The sequence below is a fragment of the Emericellopsis atlantica genome (genome assembly GCF_019669845.1).
Source record: "Emericellopsis atlantica unplaced genomic scaffold F5Z01scaffold_1, whole genome shotgun sequence".
Taxonomy (NCBI): Eukaryota; Fungi; Ascomycota; class Sordariomycetes; order Hypocreales; family Bionectriaceae; genus Emericellopsis; species Emericellopsis atlantica.
This window is the reverse complement of record NW_025764703.1, coordinates 1,040,239-1,067,621: the sequence shown is the minus strand read 5'-3', so window position 1 is coordinate 1,067,621 and position 27,383 is coordinate 1,040,239. Positions and strand designations below refer to the sequence as shown.

The following is a 27,383-nucleotide window of genomic DNA, read 5'->3' as shown; positions in this document are numbered from 1 at the left end:
GCCCCCCCCCCGCCCCCCCCCCCCCCCCCCCCCCCCCCCCCCCCCCCCCCCCCCCCCCCCCCCCCCAGACCTTTCACGAAAATCATTTATATCAATGAAAGGAACAAATGTCTGGGGTCTGTTCTCGTAATGACAGCTCAAGCCAGACAAAGACAGTCTTGTTCGCGAACAGCCACAAAGACTGGACAGCAACACGCACCGAACATATCATGAGAAGCTGAGACTCCGTAGGCGTTGAACATGTACATGAATGTGTTTTAAAATTGTTTTGCCGTCGTACCGGTATCTCATAATCATTCGACTCCCAACAACAGCAATCACTGACTACAATGCCAACCACCATGTCCCTATCAACTAGCTCTATGGCTGCTTGCAAGCCCTCCAAGGTCACCAAGAAAAGCTATCAATCCACACCGGCGCGCCAGACGCGGCGTCGAGCCAAGCTTCCAGGGAGCTCACCCTTGATGACGGGCCTCGATTGGAGAGGCAAAGCGCAAGAGAATTTACCAACAGATGCCCAGCCAGTGGCACATACAGCAGGTCCAAAAGTGGGCGATGAAACGCTCGAACAGAAAAAGCCATCGCATGCGGCAGCTTCAGCTGCTCTGCCCGCCGTCACTGATCAAAAGACTGACCAGATTGTTCAGACTCAAGACTGCATAGCCACGGCGGACGAGGAGACCCGGGCGGGCTGTCCGACAATCACGAAGCCAGCCTCTACAACGATGGACCGCCAGCTTGCGGAACATATCGATAACCACCCTGTGAGACGGGCGCTCAAGAGGAGGGCCAGCGACAAGTGCGACGGCGACTCAGACGGCGACCAGCAAGGACAGGTGGCACAGCCGGCCATCGGAGCTGCAAGTGGCATTCCAGGCCTGGGCCTGCTGCCATCGAACCACGATATAAAAGCTGACGGCGGGCCAGTTGTACATGCGAACAATGCGATGGTCGCAACAGCGACTGCAGATGAGCCCCTACCAGAAAGCGATGACGAGAAGAGCGACACTAACGAGTCCCTCTCATCCCACTCACCCCATTCGTCGACAAGCGGCTCTTCCTGGAATTTATCTGACGGTGGCAACAGCTCAACAAGAGGTCAGCTCTCCTTCCCACACGGTCGACCGGGGCCCAGTGTCCTCAAACGACGACGCTGTGAGGACGAGTGCGAGGCAGAATGCAGCGGACCATCGAAGCGCGTGCGCTGGACCCAGTACAACATATCTGATGATGGCTGGTGCGAACCATACAACGATACGGACCAGGTTATGTTGAGCGACATGGAAGAAGAAACGTTGAGCGAAGAAGAGTCCAGTTATTGTGGCCCGTTCACGCTGGAGCTTGCACTTCCCACCCCGGCGAGTGTAGATGACGATGCTGGCCACGTCATGGAACAGCGTCACTGGCCTGCGTATGGCCCTTGTCTTGACGTCCCGCAAGAAGAGTATGATCCATGCCAAGCGCCAGGCAAAACAGAACCATACGACCCGGAAGGGCACCCCCTTGAAGAAGAATATGACCCGGTAGTGGCGTATCTGGGCATGGATGCCACGCTCAGCGAATGTAGCTCGTTGTTGGAAGACTGTGTTGCCTATGACGAGAAAATCGATCCGGAGGAGCTTGGAAAGAGCCTGGCCTCTGCCATGAATATTGATGAAGCGGCATCTCCCCTTTCCGATGGCGCTGGTTGGACCAAGAATTGGCTGGAAAAGGTGGCGCCGTTCGTGAAGAAATCCAGTAAAGTTGCTGATTCCAGGAATGACGAAGGCCGGCCTTTGGGCGGCTTGGTTCTGCCATCGCAACCTGACGCTTGTTGGGATTGCTGTCGCGAGTCGGACGCCGGAGAGTCAATGGATGAGGGAGAAGATATGCCCGATTGGGAGGAAGAGGAGGAATACGAATATTAGGGCAAAGAGCCTCCCCTCGATAATCTGATTTATTGTCAGTTGGTTTGTGGTCAAAATGCATGCTTCGTAGCTCACCTTTTGTTTGCCTCTAGAATCCCATGCCATCATCGTCGCTAGCTTCATTGTCCATGTCGGCATCACCACGTTGCTCCTCTTCCTCACGGCGCGAGAGCTCGGCACTTGCGCCGATCTTGCGTACGCCCTCAATGACACCGCTGATCAGACCTCGGCTCTCCGCCAGCTCCATGGCGCCCACACCGCGGAGACTCATCACACCATCAATGCCAGCCTCCAGCTGCGCCGGGATGGCTCTCAACTTGGCAGAACGCACTTCTTGTAGGTCGCGAAGCAGGCCTCGCACTTCCGCCGAGGATGTGACGTCGTCCGCTGCGTGCGCGAGGAGCATCTCCGCGAGCTCGAACCAGTGGTATGGAATGGCGCCGGTAGGAGCGTCTGATGTACAGGAGGAGAGGAACGGAGCGGATAGAGGCGTCGTGCCCGGTCGATTAGTTCTTTGTGCGTTGCCTCGCCCGTCCGCGCGTGCAGAGGGAGGCGGTGGTGGTGCCCACCCCTCAGGGTTAATCTTGGTTTCGAAGTGGATGATGTCTTGAAGCGAGTCGGGATGCAGCCATGGCGGCGGGACGATGTTGGCCCTTCGCTGCTTCTTGAGCAAGAGAGCAAGCCACAGAGGCACGTTTTCGCGTCGGGGAGGTCGCAATGTCGGCGTCGTGCCCTTGGGAGCCGTCAGAAGGGCGTCACGATGCTAGCTGGCGACGCGTCGAGACGCGCTGTCACTCACCGAGAGAAGATCGATACTCTCCAGTTTCTGGCGAGGCACAATGGTGATCAGTTCCATTTCGCACAGAAAGGCAATCTCTGAGGGGGCCAGCCCCGGTGGAAGAGGCGATGCCATTGTGTCTATCTTTGCTGTTGTTGTACAGGATTATGTTCTGTCGGTCTAACAAAATGTCTATCATTGCGGAGCTGCCCTGGAGTGCCCCTCGTTCAGCACTTGCCGTGCCCCACCACCACCACCATCGTGCCTGCCTGAGCGACTCCTGACGGCCCCGGCCTCTTCGGACTTTCAATGCCGAAGGCAATCCTTCAGTCCATCAACAATTCTCCGTCCTCCATCCTTTGCAAACCGTGCTTCAATCAAGCTCGCCTGCAAAGTCGACCTTGACCTCGACCTGCAAATCAACACCACATTCTAGCGCTTCAGAAACCACTGCCAGTCTCGCTGCTTGTCACGCTCAGAGCGCGGAAGCTCGCGTATCCGAGCGACGGGCTGTTGGTGAACCGGTCCTGGCTTGGGCCAGTGATTTGCCCTGCGATGAATCGGAGACCGTTCTGCAGCTCGCCGTGTAGCATGGCATCGACATCAGCGTGCGTCAGTGTCTGGCCTTGGGAGTTCCCGCGCAGTTCACCGAGCATCTGACACCCATTGTACATGTGCGCCTGCGCACTCTTGTCATCCCCGTGCATCATCTCAAAAATGATGAAGAAGAAGCAGCAGAGAGTGGCACACTCAAGGTCGCCTCCACTCTTGGCCTCGTTGCGCAGCTGGCTCAGAGCCAGACCGTGGTACCTCAGCGCTCGCCGGTAGCAGGCATTCGCGTGCTCATCGCCCTCGTCCCCCCAGCTGGGCTGTTTTGAGTCTATGAGCGCGTGTATGGCGAGGTTGGAGTACCAGACGGAGGTGCTGCTTCGTAGCAGCTTCGGGACCACAGTCTGCCAGAACCCACTCTCGAAGCTGCCCTCGGAGCTGCTGCAACCGGGGCTCCTTTGTTGGGGCAGACTGTCTCTCGAACTGTCCACGCCAGGGGTCGAATATCCGACGCACACATCCTGGGCCTGGGTGACCAACTTTCTGCTTTCCCCAGCCAGGGGACGGAACCACCGCGGTAATCTGAGCTTCTCGCTCTTATTCTCGGGCGACGCAGTCCGCGGCTTCTTCCGCTTCGGCACGTCGGATGACTTGGTTTGCGCTCGCGTATCTTCGTACCCGTCGCAATGTCCCTGCCACTTGATGCAGCGCTGGCATCCAGGTTTACCCTCGTCGCATTTAACGTGGCGTCTCCTGGCAAAGGTCAGATCGGCCAAGAAGTCAACCTTGTTGCGGTTGGCACTCACTTGCAGGTAACGCAGCCTGTGCGGACCTTGGCCACCATGGCTCTTGTAGCTCTTGGACGATTCGAGAGCGCGAATGTGGAGGTACCACAACGATCAGGCTCCTTTGAGTTGGCCCTAGGCGAGACCCAGTCAGTGCCGATCTCTCTGCGCATAGACGTCCCGGCGACCTACATGCTTCAAAAAGTGTGTGCTACAACCGCTCGTTTGCTCGTGGAGCCGCTTTGTCATGAACGAAACCGTGGGCTTTGTATGTGTTCTGCAACAAATGTGCCCGTGGGTAGCGGAAGCGAACTTGATATCGGTCATGGGCATGTCAAGATCCCTACACGACCTTCAGGGAAATTTATAATGCTATATACAACTCCGTACGAGATGGCATGTTACAGCCGGACAAATTCCTGATGCCTGGAGCAGGGCAATTTAGGTTGCAGATAACGTGGGATGGGCCAATGCGCTCATGCCCGCCCTTTCTGGTACACCATGTACACCGGGTTCTCTCTGCAAAACACCAAGCCAAGCATCGCCATGAGTGCCACATGGATCCTGATTGGCACTGATGGTGCCCCGTACGTACAGCCGATGGACATCGGCCGCGGGGTTCGTCAAGGCCGCCCGGGGACAGTTAGAAACATGATACCCGTCTAGACTCTACGCGATCGACAGGTTTCATCATTCAACCTCATGCTCAGCCCTACCTCGTGCCAGCCTGTCAGCATGGGGGTTTGGAGACTCCACTGGTGCGAGACAGAGGAGACATTGACGGGAAAGGTCTCGATTGGCTGGCCATATTTCATGGAGTCTTTCGGTAAGGCCCTTGTACCGGCGGGCAATCTCACCACATTGGGAAACATCCGCAAGTGCTGTGGTGTTACAAGGACACTATCTGGCAGGGCACGCTGCATGCCAAGGGATGCTCTACGTTCAGCGACGCCCTGGTCGTCATGGCACGCTCGCTGGGCTGGTGGCATAAGATGGATCTAAGGCAACCTGTGGACTTGCGGCTGCTTGAGTAGACTGCTCGAGCAGACAATTAGCTTACGGAGAACGAGACGGTAGTGCTCCGTATGCACTGCGCAGTGCTCACTTCTGCATTTCCTGCCTATGTCCAACGCTCACATCTGCAGGGCTGTCGGTCACGCCGAGTCTCCGCTTCGACTGCTACTTTAAACCCATGGTAGAGAGCAGACGTCCTCACTCTCCAGCTCGGCGTACAGAATGGCGGACGCACCTCTGATAGGCCGATGCCCAACCTCAAGCCTGCAACCTCGTTCCCGCGCTTGTGTGACTGGGTGGACGGCATGCACAATGACTGGCATCCAAGGTGGCTCAGCATAGAGATTGCTGAGCCCCAGCAGCACAAGGTGTGGCGGCATGCTGTCCACAGAATCCATGTAGCCCTGCTCTGGTCCGAAGGAGAGGGATGCTGCTGCCAACGCCGGGATGCCTTCCCGTATGTCTTCCCCACCCGGCCCGCGGTGGAGATCCCACTGTCCGGGGAATCAGTCATAGACTCAATACGTAGTCACTCATCCACAGCCCACGATGAGGGGTTATTTAGGGTTGGCGGACTTTCCATGCGCCTCGTCCCGCCGGCGCGTCCAGAACAACGTACAAACGTGCGTGCGCAGCAACTAACCGTCGGTCTCACGAACCCCGAATCCCTCTCATTCACATCTGCCCGCGCCAAAATGTCCGCCCAGAATCTTATCATCACTGCCCCGACGGATGACGAACGCGTCAAGACCTGGGCCGGGACGCATCAGCTTTGGGGCGCGGCGCTCACCCTCGAGGACTATCTGGAGAGGGAACGTCGCCAGCTCGACATCCCCCTGGCGCGCAATGGTGGCTTGACAAATTGGATTCTCACCGAGGCCGCGTCACCTGCAGGCGGGCCCCGTCCCATCTTGTCGTCGTGCGAGACGCTCAAGAAAAAGGTTCTCGTGAAGGGCAAGGATGGAAAGGTCACCGAGGGGACCGCCCATGGGGTGGCCAGTGTCTTCACGCAGCCCGAGCATCGAGGTAAAGGCTATGCTTCCACTATGATGAGCCAGCTCTCAGAAACTCTGGCCGATAAGGAAAAGGCGAGCGAGGGCTCGGCGATCTGCTCTGTTCTCTGGTCAGACATTGGCAAGAAATTCTATGCCCGGAGTGGATGGCAGCCCTTTGACAGCAATCACGTCGAGTTTCCGGCCCTCCAGACGCCGGCGACCACCCCTGAGAACATCGAGATCCTCGACAGCTTGGAGAGCCTGGCTCCTCTGGTAGAAGCTGACGAGGCCATCCTCCGGGCCCGCTTCGACTCGGCAACACAGGGTTCCAAGATCCAGGTCGCGCTGCTGCCCTTCTTGGATCAGATTCACTGGCATCTTCTCCGCGAACGCTTCGTCTCGCAATCCTTGTTTCCTGAGAGACCTGTCTCGCCCGGTCACGGTGCCATTTTTACTTCCCCTGCGACTGCGAAGAGGGTCTGGTCCCTCTGGACGAGGAGCTACTCTGGCACAGTAGACCAGCCAGAGAAGAATACTCTATACCTTCTACGCTTGGTGGTCGAGGATGGCATCACTGATGCTGAACTGGAGACTGCCCTCCAGGGTATCACGGACATTGCAAGGAGTCTCGCCGGCCAGTGGGCATGTGGCAAGGTCGAGATGTGGAATCCCGACGAGAAGACCAAGGCCGCCGCCCAAGCACTAGGAGGAAAGTACATCAGCCGGGAAGAGGGCAGTCTACCGGCCCTGAACTGGTTTGGAAAGGGGCCTGCCGAAGACCTCGAATGGATTTGGAGCGAAAAGTACGCATGGTGCTGAGGAAGAGGGAATTTTGCGGTATCACACAAACAAAGCTTTGCACTCGCCATAGATTCAAAACGTTAGACACCATTTCTCATTTATCCGCATCGGTCTCGTAAGCATCCGTCAACACCTTGTACTACCTGTAGAGAAGAAAATGGTCATAATGTCCAGCCGGAGCGCCCTGTTGCCAACTTGCCCTCCCCTAGCCGGAAATCAAATGATGATGACAAATGTAAAACGACCACGCCCGCTCCTGTAAATGCCCAATCCTGGTCTGTCTACCTGCATTGCATGTCACAATCCCGCCAAAAAGTCGACAGGATGGTGGGGGGAAATCCGTTGTCTTTAGTAACTGCGTCCGAACATGACCCATTTCTGGGCCTTCTCCTTGCACTCGGGGTTGAGACACTCCGTCTCGCCCGCGACAATGCCCTCTGGCTGGTCAAAGGGAATACACAAGCTCTTCATGCCCATGGCGGGGAGCTTCTGGTTCTCAGGGACGTCCGAAGTATCCTCGGCGCGCGTGGTGAGCTCCTTGATGCGGTCCTCGCACTTCATCCCCAGGCAGAAGGGGATCAAGCAGACGTTGCGGTTGTCCAGAGCGGGGATGACCTTTTCCCACTCGTTGATTTGCAGACGGTGTTCGGTGAACGACTTTTCGGCCTTGGCGTACATGTCGCTTTGGATGGTCTCGAGCAGCTCGGGAACCTTCTCGGCAACGTGGAACAGCGCGATCTTGTCCTTGAAACCTGTGTCGCGGCGGGCATAGCTGATAACCTGCGCCTCGGCGTCCTTGGGGCCGAACTCGATACGAAGGGGAACGCCCTTGAGCTCCCAGTCGTTGAACTTCCAGGCAGGGGTGTAGCCATCACGGAAATCGACCTCGCAGCGGACACCAGCCTTCTTAAGGTTGGCCCGGATGTCCTCAATGTCGGATTCGTGCTTTTTCCTGGCCTCAGGGGTGGTGCTCTTGTTGATGCCGACGGGGACGATGATGGCCTGGATCTTGGCCACGCGGGGAGGCAGAACAAGACCCTTGTCGTCGCCGTGCACCATGACCATGACACCAATGACACGGGTGGATAGACCCCACGAGTTCTGCCACACGTGACGATGGGTGCCCTTGTTATAGGGGTCCTCCACGGTGATGTCAAACATCTTGCTGAAGTTCTGTCCAAGACAGTGAGATGTCGCGCCCTGGATGCCACGACCGTTGGAGGGGATGTAGCCCTCTACGGTGGTGGTGTAGTAGCCACCGGCAAACTTCTCGTTCTCCGTCTTGTGACCGCGCACGACAGGGACAGCCAGCAGCTGTTCGTAGACACCGGCGTATAGCTCGAGAATCTCCAGTACCTCCTTGCCTGCCATCTCCTCAGTCAAATGCGCAGTGTGGCCTTCCTGCCACAGGAACTCGCGCGTGCGCAGGAAAGGGGTGGTTTGTTTGGCCTCCCAGCGCACCACAGAGTTCCACTGGTTCAGTCGGAGGGGCAGATCGCGGTGGCTTCGGATCCATTTCGAGTAGTAAGGGTACATGACGGCTTCGGATGTGGGACGAATAGCGACGGGCACCTCGAGGTCCTTGTCGCCGCTGTAAATGGGTGTTAGCGGGATCAGTCCCAGCAACGAAGAGGAAGCAGGCAAACTTACGCCTTGGTGACCCAGGCCAACTCAGGGGCGAACCCTTCGACGTGATCCTTCTCCTTCTCAAGAGACTTGGAAGACAAGAAGATGGGAAAGCTTGTCTCCTCAACGCCCATCTCCTCAATGTGGCTGGTGAACCACTTGCGAATGGTACCCCAGATGTGCATGGTCAGGGGACGGAGTACAAAGAAACCAGAAATCTCTTGGTAGTACTCGACCATCTCGGCCTTGAGAACAACCTCCTGGTACCATTGCGGGAAGTTGACCGACTTGGACACGGTAATGCCAATAATGTCGTCCTGCTTCTTACCACCAGCACCGCCACCACCACCACCACCGCCGCCGCCCTCCTTCTTGCCTCCCACGACAGCCAAACTGGCTTGCTTCGCGGCTTTGGCAGCCTTCTCAGCAGCTAGCTTGGCTTGCTTCTCGGCCTTCTTGAGCGCGCTCTTGGAAGGCTCCTGCTTCTGGTCCTGGCCGTTGGTCTCCATCTTGACGTGAACGGACGATAGGGATCTCGATGAGGCGCGTGAAGGTACTGCTGGGAAGACCTGGATGTAGAGGTCGAGAAGAAACAATGCTCGGCTTCCGACCGCCTGGATGACAACGGCGACAAGTTTGAGGACGGCGAATGACTTGTCAAGCAGGAAGGGAGAACCAAAGGGAGGAGAAAAGATCGGGAGGGGATCCCGAGAAAAAAGTGACACCGGGTGACTCGAGGTTGGGCACCCAACCAGGCAGGTCCAGGCCGAAGGCTAGTGCTAGAAATGCCACTGAACTGGCAGTCGCGCAGGAGAGATTGCCCCGCAGTCGCTCTTGCCTCCCGACTTTGTTGACGTGTGGTGTGTGCGATGAGGGGCACTCACAAAAATTCGCAAGGGAAGGCTCCGATTGACAGATATGCGCCGTCCAATCGAATGGTCCAGAAGCTTGACCGATACGCCTTTTGCGGCGATCGCGCGCCCGTTATCGGCTGGGCCTTATCTTCAGTTATCAGCCAGGCAACTTAGACCGCCGCCTCATCCCATCATCAACTTCACCCAGGCAAACAGTCATCCGCGTCGAGATTGCGGGTACCGGCGAGGAATGATCGTGCACACATGGGGTCATGCCATTGACTTTGCTTCATGCCCTTTTTAGTTCTTGCACTGTGAATGGACGGACACTAACTCTGATTAAGGTTGGAGGTATCCCAGTACACTGGCAGAAACACAGCTCACCATCAACTACCTGTTGAAGCGGTTCATGAGGCTCAGAAATTGGCAGCAAATACAGTCATGGATGGTTACAGCGTCAAAACGGTTCGTCCCGCCGACTCGGCCACGTTATGGCATTTTCAAATTATGGCGCCTTGTGAAGGAAAAGTCGAATGGTCCATCGACAGCCGCGATGAGTTTCGAGTCAGGTCGGCTGAGTGCCTCCGGCAATTCGACATTGATCGCACAGCAGTGACAGCTTTTGATTGAAGCTGATCAGATTCGCTACTAATCTGTGATGGATTCGATCCAGTGTACTGATACATTTGCACGTGTACGTAGTAGAGAGCAATTTGCACTGAGAGAATTGAACGCACGGTTGAGAACGTCCGGCAGCTCCACGTCGAAACTCAGGGAAGCTCGAGATGTGGGAGATAGCGCCGCTAGTCTCTTTCAGGTATGGCGTCTTGTGGGCTGGATTAATCAGAGACCGTACGCCGACAAAAAATCGAGGGGCACAAACATTGGATCAGTAGGCCGGTGAGAGAGCTCCTTGCCAGCAGCAGCCCACTAAGCTCAGGAAGGAGGTACATACGAAAGGCGCCAGCACGATTGCCCTTCTACCTCGAGCATCTCAAAATCTTTCCTCGTTTCCTCATCGAACGATTGTCTCCAAACCCCATCGCGCTCTGCAACAACGATGGCCTCCATGTTCGAGCAGCCCCGCAACGGCACCCTTTTCTTGGGCGGCCAGAAGATTTCGGGATCCGACATTCGTGACCAGAACGGTACGATACCCCCAAGACTGCGAGCTGAACTCTCAAAGCTGACATTCCGCAGTGCTGGCCACGCAAGCGATCGCAAATGTCGTCAAGAGCTCTTTCGGCCCTAGCGGGCTTGACAAGATGATGGTCGATGATATCGGTGTAAGGATGGACGCTATCCGCCAAATTACCTTCACCTAACAACACTAGGATGTTACCGTGACGAACGACGGCGCGACAATTCTCAGCCTCCTCGATGTCGACGACCCTGCGGGCAAAATCCTGGTCGACCTGGCACAACAGCAAGACAAGGAAGTCGGCGACGGCACCACCTCTGTCGTCCTCATCGCCGCAGAGCTCCTCCGCCGAGGCAACGAGTTGATGAAGAACAGGATACACCCGACCACCATCATCACGGGGTATCGTCTTGCCCTCCGCGAAGCTATCAAGTACTTGAGCGAGAACGTGAGCATCAAGGTCGAGAACCTTGGCCGCGAGTCCCTCATCAACATTGCCAAGACTTCCATGTCGAGCAAAATCATCGGCGCCGACTCCGACTTCTTCGCCGAGATGGTTGTGGATGCCATGCAGGCTGTCAAGTCGACCAACAACCGCAACGAGACCAAGTACCCGGTGAAGGCGGTCAACATCCTCAAGGCCCACGGAAAGGGTGTCCGAGAGTCGATGCTCGTCAAGGGCTACGCTCTGAACTGCACAGTTGCGTCGCAGGCCATGCCTACGCGCATCCAGGATGCCAAGATTGCCATCCTCGACATGAACCTACAGAAGGAGAAGATGAAGCTCGGTGTGCACGTTACCGTGGACGACCCGCAACAGCTGGAGCAGATCCGTGCTCGCGAGTCCGGCATGATGCTGGAGAGGATCGAGTTGATGTTCAAGGCTGGTGCCAACGTTGTCTTGACCACCAAGGGCATTGACGACATGTGCATGAAGATGTTCGTCGAGCGTGGAGCCATGGGTGTCAGGCGATGCAAGAAGGAAGATCTCAGGAGAATCGCCAGGGCGACCGGTGCAACTCTGCTGAGCACATTTTCAGACCTGAACGGCGACGAAAAGTTCGACCCGTCCTACCTGGGTCACGCTGAGGAGGTTGTCCAGGAGCGTATCTCGGATGATGAGTGCATCCTCGTCAAGGGTACCAAGTCTCACTCTTCGGCTTCGATCATTCTGCGTGGACCCAACGACTTCTCGCTCGACGAGATGGAGCGCTCTGTTCACGACTCGCTGTGTGCCGTCAAGCGTACGTTGGAGAGCGGTAGCATTGTGCCCGGTGGAGGTGCTGTTGAGACGGCGCTTCACATTTACCTCGAGGAGTTTGCTGGCACAGTTGGGTCCCGTGAACAACTTGCCATTGGCGAGTTCGCCCAGTCCCTCCTGGTCATTCCCAAGACCCTGGCCGTCAACGCCGCCAAGGACGCCGCTGAGCTCGTGGCTCAGCTGCGCTCGCGGCACGCCCTGAGCCAGCGCATCCAAGAAGGTGACGGGAGCGAGGACGAGAAGACGCTCGCCCGCAAGAAGGGGTACCGCAACTACGGTCTGGACTTGGCAAAGGGCAAGGTGGTGGACGAGCTCAAGCTTGGTGTGCTGGAGCCCAGCATGAGCAAGGTGCGGCAGCTCAAGAGCGCCGTCGAGGCTTGCATCAGCATCATGCGCATTGACACCCTGATCAAGCTGGATCCGGAGCAACCGCAGGATGATGGACACGGCCACTAGAGGCGTAATGTAGAATCACAAGCAGAGAAGAAAAAAGAGATGCCCGGTCACAACGACCAGAGATGAATCACAGACCTCTCCTCGCCGCATTCTTCATGCCCACGTGTTCTTGGTGCTGCCGAGTTGTAACAAAAGGAACTTTCTGGATTTTGTATTGTCTTATACATTGATCCTCCGCCGGCGCGTCTAGAAAGCAAAGAGAGCAGGCCTCCGTAATCCCAGGCTCCCCCCTTCTCTTCTCTCTTCCTCTGCCTCAGCTGCGTCTACCGCCACACAATCTACTCTCTCGATCGGTCCCGCTATCCAATACTCGTACACAACAGGATTATAGTTGTTCTTGTTGTCATTGTCGCTCGCTTAACCGATGACCAGCTTGCCATCCTCGGGGAAGTCGTATGCGGGAACCTCGAGGTTGAGAGGGGCAGGGCCCTTTCTTATCCTGCCGGAGATGTCGTAGTGAGATCCGTGGCAGGGGCAGAACCAGCCGCCGTAGTCGCCGGCCTCGCCAATGGGCACACAACCCAAGTGGGTGCAGACACCTGTGACGAGAAGTTAGCACAATTCCATCAATCGAACCCCCTTGGTCCAAGACCGTGGTTTTTGGAAAAACGCACCCAACATGACGAGCCACTCGGGCTTCTGAACGCGGTCGTCGTCGTTCTGGGGGTCGCGGAGCGACTGGACGTTGACCTTGTTGGCCTCGGCAATCTCGTCCTGGGTACGGTGGCGGATGAACACGGGCTTGCCACGCCACTTGATGATGACCTGCTGCATGTCAGCAAATGTGCTTCCTCACCACATCTGTGCGTGACTCACGTTCTTGCCCTCGGGGATGGTGTTAAGGTCAACCTCGACCTTGGCCATGGCCAGAACATCCGCGGAAGCCGACATGTTCACCAAGAACTCTGTTTCCACTCGTCAGCACACTGTGATTCCATCTCTCCGGCCAATTCTCTTCCTGGATGCATCGCGCCGCAATCGATCGTATATCCAATCCGAACTGGCCTGTTTTCAAGAGGGGGACCACCCACCTTGCACAGTGCTCTTGGCGCCAGCCGCCGTGATGGCGCCCATGCCACCGACCATAAAGTACTGGAACAGCTTGTTCTTGCCGGGGCTGGCCGACGAGACGTACTTTCCAAAGTCGGGGACGTTGTTGGCCTTGCTGGTGCCGGCCTTGAAGGGGCTGCTGTACGAGGTCCATGTCGTCGCGTTGTCGTTGCGGACGGCCGTGGTACTGAGGGCGCGGACGGGGGCGGCAGTCGACGACGACGAGGTGGCGCGGAGGCACGCGCGGGAAGCGTGGGTGAGGGCCGCCATTGTGTGAGCTGGTCGGATGGGTTTGGTGGATTGGGGGGTGGGAGGTTGTGGGCGGCGGGCAATTGGAGGTTGAGGTGTTTGATGATGCTTGCTTTGCCGAAAGTTTTGGGATTTGAACGGGTGTGCCTGAGGCGACAATATCCCGTGCGAGAGCTCAAATTGATCCGTTGTGATTCGCTGCAGCCGTGGAGTGGGTCCCGATCTCTTCCGCCGCCACAATGAACGTACGTCTCGAGTCCTCGACGTCAAGGAAACATAGGACTCACTGCTTAGATCATGTTGATTCGTCGTGTTTATTTGCTCGTGACATCGTCTATATCCTCATGTTTGTACATTTATCTGCCATGATTTATTCATAGTCAGTGAAGCAGCCTCAGCTCTTCCACGTAATTGCGCATCTCCTCCGCGCTTGGCCCTAGCCCTTCGCAAATCACTTCCTGCTGGCTCTCGTTGAGATCGAGAAATCTTTCCAGTACCTCGCCATCAAGGAATCGATATGGCTTCTCGCCCGTCCTATGCTCGCCTCTATACGCGCGCCAATCGTCAAACGTAAGTTCACCGGGGGTGTCCATGTGCTGAACTAGCCTGTCCTGGAAATCCATCAAAAGCTTCTCCGATCCGGGCTGCACTTCACCGAATAGCCACATGGAACCCTCAACCTAGACTTGATTAGTGACCGTGACAATGGCGGAGATACGTATCTGGCTTGACTCACCGACCCGAGGAACGCCTTGGCTTGTACCAGGGTGTTCTCGGTAGGGGCGACTTGAAGGCTCCGTATGCGGTTGATCTGCTCGCCCAGGTTCATCTCGCTGGTGATCTCCAACCTCTTCTGATCTTGCTCTGTAGGGGCTTCAGCATTCCGCCGGAGCACCAAAAGGTTGCCCAAAGCATCCGCCTCGAGCCACCTATCGCCACCCAGTTGACAAACCGCAGTAGTCTGACTTGGCTGGTAGTCCCGGGCGCGCTCAATGAGCTTAGCCTTGGAATCGTTTGTCGGTGACTGGAACTCCACTAGAGTAAGCGACTGCTTCAAGTCGCCAACTCCAATCATGTTTCCTGATATATCGAGGTCAATAGGCATCGAGGATGGCCGATAAGCAGCTAGTTTCTCGAGAGACGCGGTGGCTGAGGTGCGTTCTTCGTAGCTGAAGGCAACCAATGTCTTGCTGAGGCCCGCTATCAAGTATCCGTCGAGCACGCCGAGACAGCGGCAGTTGCCTCTGAGTCTGAGACTGACAAGCTGGTAAGGCTTACGGTCCTCGTCCACGCCAATGACGATGATACGGCCTCGTGTACCGTCGCCCTCAACGTCGTCACTGTCTGTGAGGACCGAGGTGCCAATGATGAACCTCTCAGCGGGGGTGCCGTTGGCGTCTGGTAGCTCAGCACGAATCAAGCATTCTACCATCTCCAATCCATCGTGTGCCATTTGCAGCTCAAAGGGGTCCCCCAGTTTCTTGAAGACAACCTCGTCCACAAGTTGAAAGGAGCTGCTCGCGATTTCTGTGTTGTTCTCGAGCGTCTTCTTGATACAGCCCAACCCAAAGGCCTTTAAGCCTGGTGAATAAGCCAGTCGGCGAACCGTCTGGCTCACGGTGAGGGGCTTCACATGCGTCAATCGCTGCTTGTCGATTCTGCTCAACCGCACGTGACGATCTGTGGACAGTACGATGTGATCGGGGAATGCTGCCGAGTCAAAGGGGGCCACAAAAGTCGCATCATCGGCTGTCGTTGCTGAGTACACAAGACGACCATCAGAGCTGTAGATGAGACTAGGATGATCCGTCGTGGCAAACACGTTGGAGACTCCCGAGTCTTGTGGTAGGATGTGCAGTCTTGCTGCTCTGCTGCCCAATGTTACAGTCTTTCGACCCGACAGCTCCGATCCGTTGGCGCCGACAGCGAAACTGATGATGTTACCGTCCTCGGTAGCGACAAGCAACGTTGGCCCCGAAAGATCAGGCTGGTGCAGTTGGACGAGGGCAACATCTCGTGGCACTGCGGCACTATCGCTGGTCTGCCGTAACGACTCGCCGCGAATGGACTCGAGCGTATCCAGTCTCACTAGAGAAATTGTGCCTGATGTCCACCAACCAACAACACCAATGTCAGTCAGACACGAGCTCGCGTGAAGACACGACATTTGCTCAGGTATACCAACCGAGGCATTCTGTGATGTGTCCTTTTGTTTGGCCGCCAGATTCTTTGTGAGGTCCAGCGATACGAGTACCGTACCCTCGATCGACATGAGTAGCCAGTGGTCGTTGGCCGAAGCTGCCGTGATGGCTTGACCGTTTGGCGTGTCCCACTGTGCAACAGTCATGCCACTCTCTCCATCGGTCAGCCTCGCGAAATTGGGAGTCGCTTGCAAGAAGAGCCCGCTTGGAAGACTCGTCGCCAGAAGCGTCTCGGCATCGAGCGCGAACCCACCAAACTCAAACACCTCCTCAATGCTCTCGCCGTCGTCACTGAAGCGGAACACACGAGTCTCGTTCAGCAGCGACACCAAGACAACAGAGTGTGGGGCCGGGCCATGTAGTCTGAGGGTGTGCAATCCACGCGTGCCTTCGATTTCGTCCAACATGCCCGTATCTGCCAACCCAACACCACTGCGGATACTTCGCAGTGATCCGTCCTTGTATGCGCCGCAGCCGGCAACAACGCGCGCCTGACCTGATGAGAAAGCATTGCCAGCAAGATTGTTGCCTTCCCGATTGCCCATATCCATGATCGCAAAGTCGAGAATCGGCGCGTTGTTGCGAATGGTGTCGATGATCTGGATTCTCTTGAGCGAAAGATCTAGCAGCAGCACCTGGCAGTCGCCATGGCGAGATGCCAGGAACAGTTTGTTGTCGCCCAGGTATACCAGTTGTGATGCCCTGGATGGCTCGGTCTCGCCGTCATCCGAGTAAAGCTGAAGCTTGGTGACAGTCATTCCCTGAACGACCTCGCCGGCCTGCTCAATCATGGTGTCGAGTGTCAAGACATCAAGTCTACCGTAATCATCCGCCAGTATAAATGTCCTATCGTCGTATTGCTCCCAGGCCACGTAAAGCTTGGGCTCCCTCAGTCCCACCGAGATCTTGTTGTAATACGTGCTGTCAAAGTATGTCAGAAGCGTCTCTCCGACTACCAACAGACCACCTAGAAGCGGCTTCGCGTCTGCTTTTTGCCGAGACTGGTATCTTTTCTCATCAGGGATGCGAACTGGGATCAAAGTCCTGGCGTAGTGGTCTTCGATTGTTGCTTGAAACGTTCGATCCTTGGTGGGATCAAACTTGGAAATATTGTTGCCGGCATCGTCCTTGGTCAAGCGATACACCGCGAGCCGTGCCTCTTCTTGGTGAAGCCGACTGTTGTAGAGGAATGCAATCGTGGGGTGTCCGTCCGGGGTGTGCACAAAGATGCTGTCCTTGATCCAGAGTTCAGTCAGACGTACTTGCTCCTGCATGTCCAGCTTGAGCTTTTCGGGGGCGCGAGTCCTCAGCCGAAAGGGATTCAGCACGCCTTCCCAGAGATGCATCACCATGAATCGGCCGGTAGGGTCTACCAGACACTGGTTCTGGCTCAGCGAGTGTCGCATATATGGTTCCGAGTCATCGACGAGTCCGTTCTCCTTGACCGTATCCAGTCTTCTGGTTTGGTGGTTCCAGAGCACCGTGAAGTACTGCTGGCGGTCGGTACCGACGAACAATAGCTCGGGGGCATCTTTGGGCTGTAGTCTCTGTAGCATTACGATTGTGCCATAGATGACTCGCGTGTCGGTACATAGCAGACCATCTTCTGTATATCGCCAAACTTCGATTCGGTTCGCTTTTCTGTTATGGTGTCCCTGTCAGCTACCAAGTCCAAGCCCGGCTGGAGGGGTCTAGCCTTACGCGATGATGAGATCCTCCTCGTCGGGGGATTTCAAGTGCATTCGAAGGGCGTGACGCGGGCTCGTCGCCCTGTGAACAGGCGCGACGTACGCCATGATGGCATGAGGGTGAATTGGTCGTCGCGGGGAGCTTTGAGTGTCCCTGTTTCCAGGAGCTCGAGCTTCGCGGGAGAAGAGCAGTTCGACTGCGTCACGAACACCACAAGCCGGAGTTAACAGCGGCAGGTGCTGAACCCCCACTGATCAATCAGTGACTTATCGATAACAATCAGTGGACCCTGCGCCGGAGGGAATCGTACTACATACCCTAGGTACGGGAGAGAATCCGAACAGCACACAACGCCAACTATCTCACGTCAGTGGACAGCTCGCGCAGAGCTGATCTCGTTATAAAAATATCATTCTGTGTAAACAGTACCGGTCGTCACTGCGCAGCCTTTACAAAAATCCGATCGCGGTCATCACGCACCAAGTGAAAGATGGGATGATTCAAGGCTCCCGTGCAGGCTCACAATATGAAATGGCGATGAGCCCCTTCTGGGTCAAAAAGACCAAACAGGTCTGCAGGTATGCGAATGTAAAAACGCCCGTTGTTTGATGAATCCGCGTTTTGAGTTAGTTTGAGCCTGGCGATCTCTCCGTGTGCATCAATGTCGAGAGGGCATCTTAATCCTGACATATGATCCAACCACTGTAAGTTTGTAAAAAGAGCATAGACTGCGCTAGCAAAGGCCCAAGATGAAGCGATCCATCTTCTCTTGCGTATGACACGAGTGAAGGCTGAAGAATTCGCTGTCTTTGGAGTTCTTTGAGCAATAAGTGCATCTTGGTACAAGTGCAACTTGGTACCTTCTATCTGCTCTTTAAGGCGCACTCTACGATCAGTTACGATCAGTCGTAATTTCTTTATATTGAGTTGTTAGACTTATACGTCGACAGCCCTAGCAACTCAGGCCCTGATCTCCCGCCTCCAAACACGGAATGGCTTTTACCCTCAATCAGGCTGTCATCATCCGACTCCGAGTGGTGATCCACGCGTGGTGACGAATGGCTCTCAGCCACAAGGAAGCCATCCTCACCACGGAGCCATGTGAAGATATTCCTTGTTGCTGTCTCCGATATCTATTCGTCGAAGTCGAGTTCTCTATAATCAACAAAAACTTGGCAAGTGGCGAGATCCAAGATCGTCCTGTGCTTATGACGGAAGTTAGATACAGGGGCGGCTGTTGTACCCCGTTGAACATATTCTCCGCCCTCACATGTCCAGGTAAAGCTACTACGTATGGTACTTTAAGTTAGTTAGGTACCTAGTTGGCGCGGGCTTAGCGGACGTAACGGACATAGCGTTGTGCCAGGAGTTTCGTTTAATGCCTGGCCGACAACGATGGCCGAGTTCAAAACTGTTCATTAGAAGAGATTCCTACTCTTATCAAGACATTGTACGAACCTCGCTTGTGCCTATATCACCACACTAAGGCAGGGGTCTCGGTGAGAAGAACAGACGCCGGCACGATAACACCATCACGACAACGTCAACACCATCACGATAGCGACGGCACCATGGCGTCGTACCTCATCACTGGAGCCAGCCGTGGCCTAGGGTTTGAGATGGTGAAAGCATTGCTGCAGAAGCCCGCCAGCGAGGTTTCCACCGTCTTCGCCGCTATCCGCAGTGTCCCTCCTCCGGCTCTGGAGGAAGTCATTGCTCAGTCACAGGGTCGCGTGGTGGTGGTGAAGCTCGAGGTATCAGACGAGGCCAGCATTGCCGCCGCCGCAAACGACGTCAGAGACAAGCTGGCTGGCCGTGGGCTCGACGTCCTCATCAACAATGCTGCCATTGCGAGCATGACGCCCACCCCTCTGACCGCGGCAACAACCTTGCAGAACGCGTTCAAGGTCAATGTCGATGCTGTCCACCGGATAACCGTGGCATTCCTTCCGTTACTGAGAGAAGGCACCAAGAAAACAGTGCTGAATGTGTAAGTGGTATATCAACAATTGAAGTTGCAAGATGGCTGATGTTCTTCAACAGGAGCTCGATTGTCGGATCAATTACACACACCAAGAGATTCATGATCTCTCCTGACCATGGCTATCGTGTCTCCAAGGCCGCACTCAATTGCCTGACGTCCATCTTCGCCTGCGAATTAGAGGACGAAGGCTTTACCTTTGTCGCTGTCTCTCCCGGTGTACGTGTCCAAGTCAACCTCCATGCTGGAGCATTTCGTCATGTGTACTAACGCGAAATCAGTGGTGTCGAACGGACCAGGGTGGACAATACGCAGACCTCGATGCCCAAACCGGCGGAGTGGCGCTGCTTGAGGTGCTCGACAAGGACAGGTCCGAGCTGAATGGGAAGTTTGTGAATATCAAGGTAGCCGGCTGGGAGAATGCTACTGGACTCCACCAGTATGACGGCGCGGAGATTCCATGGTAGGAGAAGTAATAAATCCTTCTGTACCAACGCCCTTCGTGTGATAGACCCGCGTCTTGGATTGGTCTGAGTCTGGCGAGCTCCCCGTGTGCATCGGTATCAAGAGCTAGAATCCCGATACCGACATTACGCAAGCCAGATCAACCGATCTATCTTATCTTGCGTATGGTACGAGTAAAGGCTGAATATTTTCCTATTACTAGAGGTTTAGGAATAATAAGTATAGCTTGATACCTTCTGTCTGCCCCTTAAGATACTCTCCGCGATCCGTCGTGATTACTTTATCTTCATATTGAGTTATTGGACTTATACCTCGGCAGCCCAGCGCTTCTTAAGGTTCGCTACTTCCAAATCTTAACTCTAGCCAAGTATTATCTACTTACCTTATAAGACTGGAGTCTTCGGCCGCTCGTTTCCCTTGACTCGCTTTCTTCTTGCTTCATTACTACCTGCCTTATACTCATTGCTACAACATCAACAAACACAAATCAATACAATGGCCAACCTGAAGGACCTCCCGGCCCATCCCATTACAACTCACGATCTTCAGGAGTTACACGAAGCGATCGCCACTAGATTTGCCGCGGATACCTGATCAAGCAACTACAAGCCTCTCTCATACATTGCCTCGATGGCTTCGTCGCTGGCCGGAAGGGCGTCGTCCATATCCGAAAGTATGAACTGCGCGTACCCCAAATTTTACAGAGCTAGGTTGCGCCTTTGTATCCGTAGCCGCAGGTCAACGCTACTATGTAATTTAGAAGTTCGAATGTGCGAAGGTACTCATCGGCGACCGCCGACCCCCAGAGTGTGGGGGGTGGGCGGGTGGCTCACGTTAGTGGCGCTAGTCCAGGAACGTCTCCTCCACCCCGACTAACTTTATTCTTCTCCCGGCCTTCTCGATTTTCTTCTTCTTCCTTCCCACTCCACATCATCTTGAACATCGAATCCAATTCAAATCTGGACACAAGCAATCGTCACCCTCTGTGACACCCACATGCCGCATGTCATTCACAATGCAGAGGACACCTGCCTAATCAACCAACCTACCCAACAGGCCCAGGGCGAGGCCCAGCCTCGTCCTGGTGATGCTGTTGCTGCATCTCCCACCACGGCACCTAACGACGATGTTGAGAAGTGCGTAGTTTCTGCCAACAATGCCGATCATGTCGACACTTCCCCCTCTGCTGAGGTTGGAATGGACCACCCTGACGGTGGGTTGAAAGCATGGCTGGTCGTCTTTGGCTCGTTCTGCGCCATGGGCGCCATCTATGGCCTGATCAACACGTCTGCCGTTTTCGAGGCCTACTTTAGGACTCACCAACTCTCCGACTACAATCACTCCGAGATTGGCTGGATCTTCAGTCTCTACTTGTTCCTGGTGTTCTTCGTCGGTGTCCAGGTTGGGCCACTCTTTGACCGCTTCGGACCAAGATGGCTAGTCGCGGCTGGCACCTCTTGCATCACAGCGAGTCTAATGTTGCTCAGCGTCTCTAAAAGTTAGTTGACTGAGCCGTTGTCTTTTTCACAGAGTTAACGTTCATAGCGTACTACCAGATCATGCTTACTTATTCTGTACTTGGCGGCCTGGAAGTATCAGACTCAGACGAGAGTGTTCTGCTTGGCGACTCCGAACCCCCCTCTATCCTGGGTCAGCTGCCGAACATATACGTCAATGTGAGTATGAGTCAATTCTCTGGGCGATTATTCACTGACCGATTCAGGGGCAGAGATCTCAGTCTCAGCGCTGCACGCCACCTCTCACGCCAATGGCTGAGGAGCCCAGCCCTTACGTACCGAGTATGGAAGCGTGCCAGATTGACTTCACCCCTGAACCACAAAGTCCCTGCAGATCATCTGAAGCCCGTTTTAGAGACCGCTTGGAGATTGGACAAATCGATTCTGATATTGCTTCTTCTGCATCTTTGACTGCATCGCCCAGCTTACCTGTCTTTCACCCAGATAGGGGCGTGAACCCTAGGGACCTGATGCTGGACGAGCCAATAGTTGAGAAAGAACTCAACGGTAGTTCTGTTGCGAAAGTGGAAGCATATCCTTCCAAAGACCTACCCGTCTTGGAGTTATGTGAGGAAGACGTCGTCATGGATGATCAGCCAGCCGATGGTTACTTTGACGAGGCTTTCGCAGCAATCCTGGAGGACCGCCACTCTGCGTGTATGAGGACAGTCGAGCAGGAACGCTTCGATCCCGTAGACTCAATCGCGCGGATCAGAGTACCCCCCTTGGAGTTTACGATTCCTCCACCTCTATGGGAGCAGCATACGCAGGGGAGCCGACAGATGTTTGAGTGGGTTCTGAACGACGCTGCCTGGCTACAGTCGGCTCATTTTCGCCCAATGCCCAAGGATTTCGATTCGATGCTTAAATGGGCACCATTCGCGCCGACCGCAGGGCGTGTGTCGACAACTGGAAGTGTTGATATCCCGGAAGATGTCCTTGGTCAACTCCTCGAAACCAAACCGCCTTTGGTTTCCAGCAGAAGTCATGTAAGACAAGGCTGTGCATTACGCGTTGCTCATCTCGGCTCAGAAGACGATATCGAAGCGCCGCCTGAATCAGGCCCTACAAAAAGTGCTGTTGGTGCTCCTCGAGTGTCGCCACACTTTCGCACGCAGCAACGCTCTGATTCCTTGAAACCGGAGGCTACCTCCTCCAAAGGTCTTGATGACCTTGTCAAAGCCGCTGCTTCCAAGCGCAAGGCTTCAGTCCTGGACTGTACGGCCATCGACAACCAGAATCTCCTACCATTTTCTAGTGATAGCAAAGCCACGTCGAGACTTCTCTCGGGCTTCATGGAACTGAGAGGACGGCAGACTTCAAGTCGTGACAGTGAACATGGCCCATCCGTCAGGACTGATCGGAATACACCTCGCGAGGTTGGGTTGCCTGTTCCGGCTGTAAAGTCGAATAACAAAAGCTCAAAAAGTCCGACCCCAGCATTGGCCCCTGAGTTCACGATACCAGCCAAAAAAAGGACGTACATATTCTCCCTCGCCTTACCCAGAGCGGTGCTTCGCCACATTGGACGGGTTTGGCCAAAGGAACACCTGGTTGACCGAGACTACTCGCATCGCAGCACCTTGGCCTGGTCTCCGGGAAGTGCTCGACGAAAAGAGGTAACATTGTCTCCGGCCCACGAGGCAGACATCTCACTCACGCCGACGACGGGCCTTATCGTCACCACTCTGCTCAAAGCGAAGCAACAATCGCTGCCCAACGCCAAAGCCCTCCCTCAGCTGCGGGAGCGAGTGCTCGAAGTCTCACAAAAGTACGAGTCCCTGATTATCTTGGTGTCGGAGGGCAACACAGCTGGCGAATATGCCAATGACCTCCCGTCGTCGGACATGGAAGCATACGCCGAATTTGTGCGGTTCGCCTCTGTGCTGCAGGCCGGGGTCACTGTGCAATTGGTCCCAGGAGCCGAGGGCACCCTGGCCAAGTGGGTGCTCAAGTTCATGTGCGAGCACTCTCCTCGCGACCGCGAGGTTCCCATGTTCATCCAAACACAGGAAACATCGTGGGAGATTTTCTTCCGCCGAGGTGGCATGAACGTGCTGGCAGCTCAGGTCATGGCGGGAGTACTTCATCAGAGGAAGGGCGATCAGGGGCTGGCTGATTTTAAGGACATGTCCGTGGAGCAGCGCATAGCCATGTACGGGTCGTTTTTGGGCGGGCCAAAGCTGTTGGCGAATTTCAGTAACATGCTAGATCAATCGTGGGAGTGATGAACAAGAGCGAGGCACGGGAGATGCGTGTCTCTGTTATCCAATCGCCTCCCGCAGTGTCACACATCTACATCTGTATAAGCAATCTACGCGGTGATGATCTCCCGATCAGCACAGCTCCCACATGGGCCGAGGAAAGTGCTTCATCGACAGGCCGTCCCGCTGCTGGACCTTCTTCAGGCCGACGTAGACGACCTTGCGCGAGGGGTTCGTCAGGACGACGGAACGCGACTCGAGGCCATAGTAGTCCGAGATGGAATGCGTGAGCCAGCGCCTGCAGACGCATGTCAGTCCTCCATCGTATATATGCACACTAGAACGAAGGGGGGAGAAAAACTCACTTGAAGGACGCGCCCTCGCCGTCGCCAAAGTCGTCAAACACCATGCCCTGCTCCACCATCTCCTTCTGCACGTTGCGGTTGGCCATGCGCCACCGGCTGCCGCCATTCTTCTCCTCGGCGCCGCGTCTCCCGACAAAGACAATCTCCTCGTCCTCCGAGTCGGCGTCCTGCTCGCACTCGCCACGCAGATAATCGCGCACGGGCTCCTCCAGACCCCGCACCCACGTTTTGACGACGGGGCTCCTTTTGACCGTCTCCCTCAGGTCCCGCGAGACCTCCCCCTTGCGGGTGCCCGTCGCGCGACCGGCGGAGACCTGCTTGGCCTTGCGCTGCACGAGCCTCTGCATAGCCTCATCGTCCTGTCTCTGGCGCAGGCCCATGTCCCAGAAGTTGGCGAGCGCATACGGCACGTTGCGCGTGGGGTATGTCGGGCGCGGCTCCCAGTCGCTCTCGAGCGGGGGCTGCGCATTCGGCACGCCGACGAGGCGGTCGTTCTCCCAGCGTCGCCTCTGCCGCGATCCCTCGTTGCCCTTGAGCAGAGCTTCACGCCTCTTGAGGGAGTCACGTCGCGAAGGGGGTCGACGGGGCGTGTCGGATTCAGCATGGCCCTCTTGGAACTTGACGGCCTTGTCGGCGGCGGCAGCAGCCCTGGCGTCGAGGGAGATGGAGAGCGGAGTGCCGGTGCCACGAGCCACGGGAGAGACGGATAGAGCTTGCAGAGCCGAGACGGTCCAGGCATCAATGTCAATGCCAGTTGCGGACGTCTGCGTCCTGAGAGGCGTGGTGGCAGTTGCTCGGGGAGCTGCGGTGGCCGAGGACGGAGGGGGAGGGGTCGAGGTTGAGGCGAGCTCAGGTGGTGGCGGCACGGCGTTGTAGAGAGCCATAGTGGCGATGGGTCTCTCGGGGGTCGGTTTTCGAGTACGAGGGAGAAGCAGTCTACTAGATAAGAATAAAGGGAGAGTGCCTATTAAGCTATTAAGGAGACGAAGGCAGAGAAGAGCAATCGATGAGATGGTGGAAGGAGACAGGGATGGACGGACGGGGAGGAGTCAGATAGGGATGGATGATGATGAGCCGTACAAGGTGGCCGAGATAGGGCACGGTGGCCAATCAGGGTGGGAGCGCATAGCAGGTGGTGGGTTCCTGGTTTGGGGTGCATTTGAACCCCTGTCAGTGTCACTGCTGGTTACCCTGTGCCTGATGTCGTGTGACGGGATCATGCACGGAGCTTTCTGACACGGCGGCGGTATGATCATCCAAGGTGATTCATCCCGGAGACATCCGTCACCGGATTATTCAGTAGTCAGAGATGTTTGCAATCACCCGTGCGTGACGGCGGGGGTTTCCACAATCGCCTCGCATGCATGTGGTGAAGTCATTTGATGGCAAGGCAGCACCAACATCACCCCTACGAACGACAATTGTATGAATCACAATGAATGAATCAGGCGTGCTAGTATGGAGAAGCCCCCTCCATTGCATCCGTGCCACAATCAAAGCTATTCCATGCCAATGAGCTGTATGCGCGCACAGATGCTGGCCCCTCCCCCGATGACTCAGAATGAGCCCGGCGGCATTCGCCAGTCCAACCCACCACCAACAGAAGCCCGTGATATGTGCAGAGAAGCGAAATAAATATACAAAGACAGCCAAGCCCGCGTTCGACGCCGTATCATGTGCACTCCTTTTACCCGCTGTAGTCCTGTCGCGGGTGTCCAATGCCCCCTGGTTTGAGCAGCGGTTGCGATTCGCGAAGAATGGCACGCTGTTCGCGCTCGTGTAATTGCTCCAGCTCATCCTCGTTGTCGGCGTAGAGCTCGGGATGGCCGGTAAAAGGCCCAGGCAGGCCACGCTCGAGGCCTTCCGAGTATGTGCGATTGGGTTGCGGTCGGCGGCGTGGGTGGTGTTGCTCGTCAGGTGATCCGGGCACGCTGGGCGCGTTGTCGACCCATGTAATACCGCCTTCGTTCTCGGGAGGAGAACGACGTGTCACCTCGTAGTAGATGCCCATGAAGAGAACGGCACCCTGCATGGCGGCAGTAAACAGGAAGATCATCCACGTACTCCATCCCTCCCAACCCAGCCTGACGTAGAGATTGAACGCAAACAACAGGCCGCCGGGTGTCTGGATACACATCATGGGGATGCTGAGACTGCCTACGTGCTTGAGGCGATATGTTGTATAGATCTGAGGCACGTATTGGACCGACGCAAGGGCTGTGCTCATGATACCGAGAAAGTTGGCCCAAGAATTGAGTTGCTTGGGGCGCGCGAGGAAAAAGTACCCCGTCAAGATGATGACAAAGAGGCCGTGGATGACACAAAGCAGCCCGACGGTGATGGCGGTGCGCCAGCCTGGAGCTTGCCCTCTAAGCTCCTCCTGAGGGACGGCCGCTTCCTTGTAGCGAAAGAAGATGAGGAAGAGCACCAAGCTGTGTAGGTTGCGTAGTTAGCAGCCCGCCCACCAACCAACCAGATCGAGAGTCGGACTTACATGAGACTAAAGCAGACCCATTGCGTGCCAAATTGGGCGACGCCCAAGAGACCGGCCGTACATTGGTAGCCATCGAGCTCCTTACAGCATCCCATGGCCGTGCGGGACTCTTGTGTGCTGAGGATGTTGCCGAAACCGGCGGTTGCCGAAGTCGTCCCCAGCAGCACAAAGTAGGGCGATATCCCTTCAGAAGTACCGCGCGAGATGATGCGATAATGCTGGGGGAGGTAGGAGAAGAGAATACCTATCACCAAGATACTGTGAACATGTTAGTATAGATGGGAGCCAGGTGAGTCACCGTCTGACGAACCTTGACACAAACAGCTGGACGAAGCCAGGGCTCCGGTAGACATCGCACTCATCGCGCGCGGCTCCAAAGAGGTCCATGGCTAATCGGTAAAAGATGCGAAAGTGATGTATAGATGCGTTGATTCAGTACCCAGGCGTAGACAAGATGAGTTGGAATGGTGATGGACAGCTCTTCACTCTACAAACGGGCCGTCAGTGCCTCAGTCGCAGCCGTGTGGGGGATGAGCGGCTGCTCAGAAGAGCATGATAGCGATGGCCCGAGGATGAGAATGCAGCAAGAAGAGTAAGGAACGCAGAAGATGGCGATGGAACAGTCCGCTGGCGCGTCGGTTTGATGATGGTAGACACGACTGGATGCAATGACGTTTCGGGCAGGCTGTTGGCAGCAAAGGAGCGTTGCGGCGCTGGAGGTCAACCGCCGGGTCTATGTGAAGTAGCGCGGTGCTGAGTGCCGATATGTTGATTCGCACGATCGAAGGCCTTGTCGCGATGAGATAAGGTGAGGCCGGGTGAGTCGACTTGGAGGTGAGGCCGGGCGATGGGAGCAGATGCGTGCCTGGCAGCCGGAGGCTGGAGGTCAAATGCCCAAAGAATGCCAAGCCAATAGAGGTCGGCCCAATCCACTTAAGAGCGCGGCAGGCCCGCTGCAGTGCATCTGATGGGACCTGAGAGGTGCTAGGGTCACAGGTCAC

General features: G+C 55.8%; 12 protein-coding genes across 12 annotated transcripts; 5 read left to right on the top strand and 7 right to left on the bottom strand.

Annotated features, from left to right (window-relative positions):
* Positions 1 to 76: 76 nt before the first annotated feature.
* On the top strand, positions 77 to 1,925 carry F5Z01DRAFT_26540 (uncharacterized protein). The gene has a single exon (XM_046258622.1). It carries the CDS (start codon positions 330 to 332, stop codon positions 1,905 to 1,907), a length of 1,578 nt encoding a protein of 525 aa, XP_046123071.1. The 5' UTR covers positions 77 to 329; the 3' UTR covers positions 1,908 to 1,925.
* Positions 1,926 to 2,972, bottom strand: F5Z01DRAFT_27120 (uncharacterized protein). The gene is made up of 3 exons (XM_046258680.1): positions 2,707 to 2,972; positions 1,983 to 2,640; positions 1,926 to 1,931 (listed from the first exon to the last, which is right to left on the bottom strand). The coding sequence occupies exons 1-2, from the start codon at positions 2,818 to 2,820 to the stop codon at positions 1,996 to 1,998; spliced, it is 759 nt and encodes a 252-aa protein (XP_046123070.1). The 5' UTR covers positions 2,821 to 2,972; the 3' UTR covers positions 1,926 to 1,931; positions 1,983 to 1,995.
* On the bottom strand, positions 2,973 to 4,447 carry F5Z01DRAFT_27119 (uncharacterized protein). Its single transcript, XM_046258679.1, has 3 exons — positions 4,212 to 4,447; positions 4,041 to 4,154; positions 2,973 to 3,987 (listed from the first exon to the last, which is right to left on the bottom strand). Coding segments are annotated over exons 1-3 (978 nt in total). The 5' UTR covers positions 4,214 to 4,447; the 3' UTR covers positions 2,973 to 3,125.
* A 1,281-nt stretch (positions 4,448 to 5,728) lies between these two features.
* F5Z01DRAFT_669873 (uncharacterized protein) lies at positions 5,729 to 6,847 on the top strand (the record flags this gene model as incomplete). The annotated part of the gene is made up of 1 exon (XM_046264484.1): positions 5,729 to 6,847. One exon carries the CDS (start codon positions 5,729 to 5,731, stop codon positions 6,845 to 6,847), a length of 1,119 nt encoding a protein of 372 aa, XP_046123068.1.
* A 56-nt stretch (positions 6,848 to 6,903) lies between these two features.
* Positions 6,904 to 8,797, bottom strand: F5Z01DRAFT_642443 (prolyl-tRNA synthetase). Its single transcript, XM_046262637.1, has 2 exons — positions 8,480 to 8,797; positions 6,904 to 8,420 (listed from the first exon to the last, which is right to left on the bottom strand). Exons 1-2 carry the CDS (start codon positions 8,692 to 8,694, stop codon positions 7,178 to 7,180), a joined length of 1,458 nt encoding a protein of 485 aa, XP_046123067.1. The 5' UTR covers positions 8,695 to 8,797; the 3' UTR covers positions 6,904 to 7,177.
* Positions 8,798 to 10,147: 1,350 nt separating this feature from the next.
* F5Z01DRAFT_26783 (chaperonin Cpn60/TCP-1 family) lies at positions 10,148 to 12,583 on the top strand. Its single transcript, XM_046258648.1, has 3 exons — positions 10,148 to 10,457; positions 10,510 to 10,595; positions 10,644 to 12,583. The coding sequence occupies exons 1-3, from the start codon at positions 10,370 to 10,372 to the stop codon at positions 12,165 to 12,167; spliced, it is 1,698 nt and encodes a 565-aa protein (XP_046123066.1). The 5' UTR covers positions 10,148 to 10,369; the 3' UTR covers positions 12,168 to 12,583.
* F5Z01DRAFT_678942 (cytochrome c reductase iron-sulfur subunit) lies at positions 12,525 to 13,487 on the bottom strand (the record flags this gene model as incomplete). The annotated part of the gene is made up of 4 exons (XM_046265483.1): positions 12,525 to 12,706; positions 12,782 to 12,932; positions 12,984 to 13,072; positions 13,199 to 13,487. 4 exons carry the CDS (start codon positions 13,485 to 13,487, stop codon positions 12,525 to 12,527), a joined length of 711 nt encoding a protein of 236 aa, XP_046123065.1.
* Positions 13,488 to 13,673: 186 nt separating this feature from the next.
* Positions 13,674 to 17,631, bottom strand: F5Z01DRAFT_642411 (mono-functional DNA-alkylating methyl methanesulfonate N-term-domain-containing protein). The gene is made up of 3 exons (XM_046262636.1): positions 17,369 to 17,631; positions 14,203 to 17,308; positions 13,674 to 14,146 (listed from the first exon to the last, which is right to left on the bottom strand). Exons 1-3 carry the CDS (start codon positions 17,461 to 17,463, stop codon positions 13,847 to 13,849), a joined length of 3,501 nt encoding a protein of 1,166 aa, XP_046123064.1. The 5' UTR covers positions 17,464 to 17,631; the 3' UTR covers positions 13,674 to 13,846.
* An 856-nt stretch (positions 17,632 to 18,487) lies between these two features.
* On the top strand, positions 18,488 to 19,997 carry F5Z01DRAFT_26787 (uncharacterized protein). The gene is made up of 3 exons (XM_046258652.1): positions 18,488 to 19,346; positions 19,400 to 19,556; positions 19,619 to 19,997. Exons 1-3 carry the CDS (start codon positions 18,928 to 18,930, stop codon positions 19,802 to 19,804), a joined length of 762 nt encoding a protein of 253 aa, XP_046123063.1. The 5' UTR covers positions 18,488 to 18,927; the 3' UTR covers positions 19,805 to 19,997.
* Positions 19,998 to 21,095: 1,098 nt separating this feature from the next.
* Positions 21,096 to 23,635, top strand: F5Z01DRAFT_26941 (uncharacterized protein). Its single transcript, XM_046258671.1, has 2 exons — positions 21,096 to 21,300; positions 21,359 to 23,635. The coding sequence occupies exon 2, from the start codon at positions 21,571 to 21,573 to the stop codon at positions 23,545 to 23,547; it is 1,977 nt and encodes a 658-aa protein (XP_046123062.1). The 5' UTR covers positions 21,096 to 21,300; positions 21,359 to 21,570; the 3' UTR covers positions 23,548 to 23,635.
* F5Z01DRAFT_26771 (R3H-associated N-terminal domain-containing protein) lies at positions 23,602 to 24,854 on the bottom strand. Its single transcript, XM_046258645.1, has 2 exons — positions 23,889 to 24,854; positions 23,602 to 23,821 (listed from the first exon to the last, which is right to left on the bottom strand). The coding sequence occupies exons 1-2, from the start codon at positions 24,770 to 24,772 to the stop codon at positions 23,656 to 23,658; spliced, it is 1,050 nt and encodes a 349-aa protein (XP_046123061.1). The 5' UTR covers positions 24,773 to 24,854; the 3' UTR covers positions 23,602 to 23,655.
* Positions 24,855 to 25,575: 721 nt separating this feature from the next.
* F5Z01DRAFT_669865 (uncharacterized protein) lies at positions 25,576 to 26,769 on the bottom strand (the record flags this gene model as incomplete). The annotated part of the gene is made up of 3 exons (XM_046264483.1): positions 25,576 to 26,320; positions 26,383 to 26,640; positions 26,693 to 26,769. The coding sequence occupies 3 exons, from the start codon at positions 26,767 to 26,769 to the stop codon at positions 25,576 to 25,578; spliced, it is 1,080 nt and encodes a 359-aa protein (XP_046123060.1).
* Positions 26,770 to 27,383: the final 614 nt, after the last annotated feature.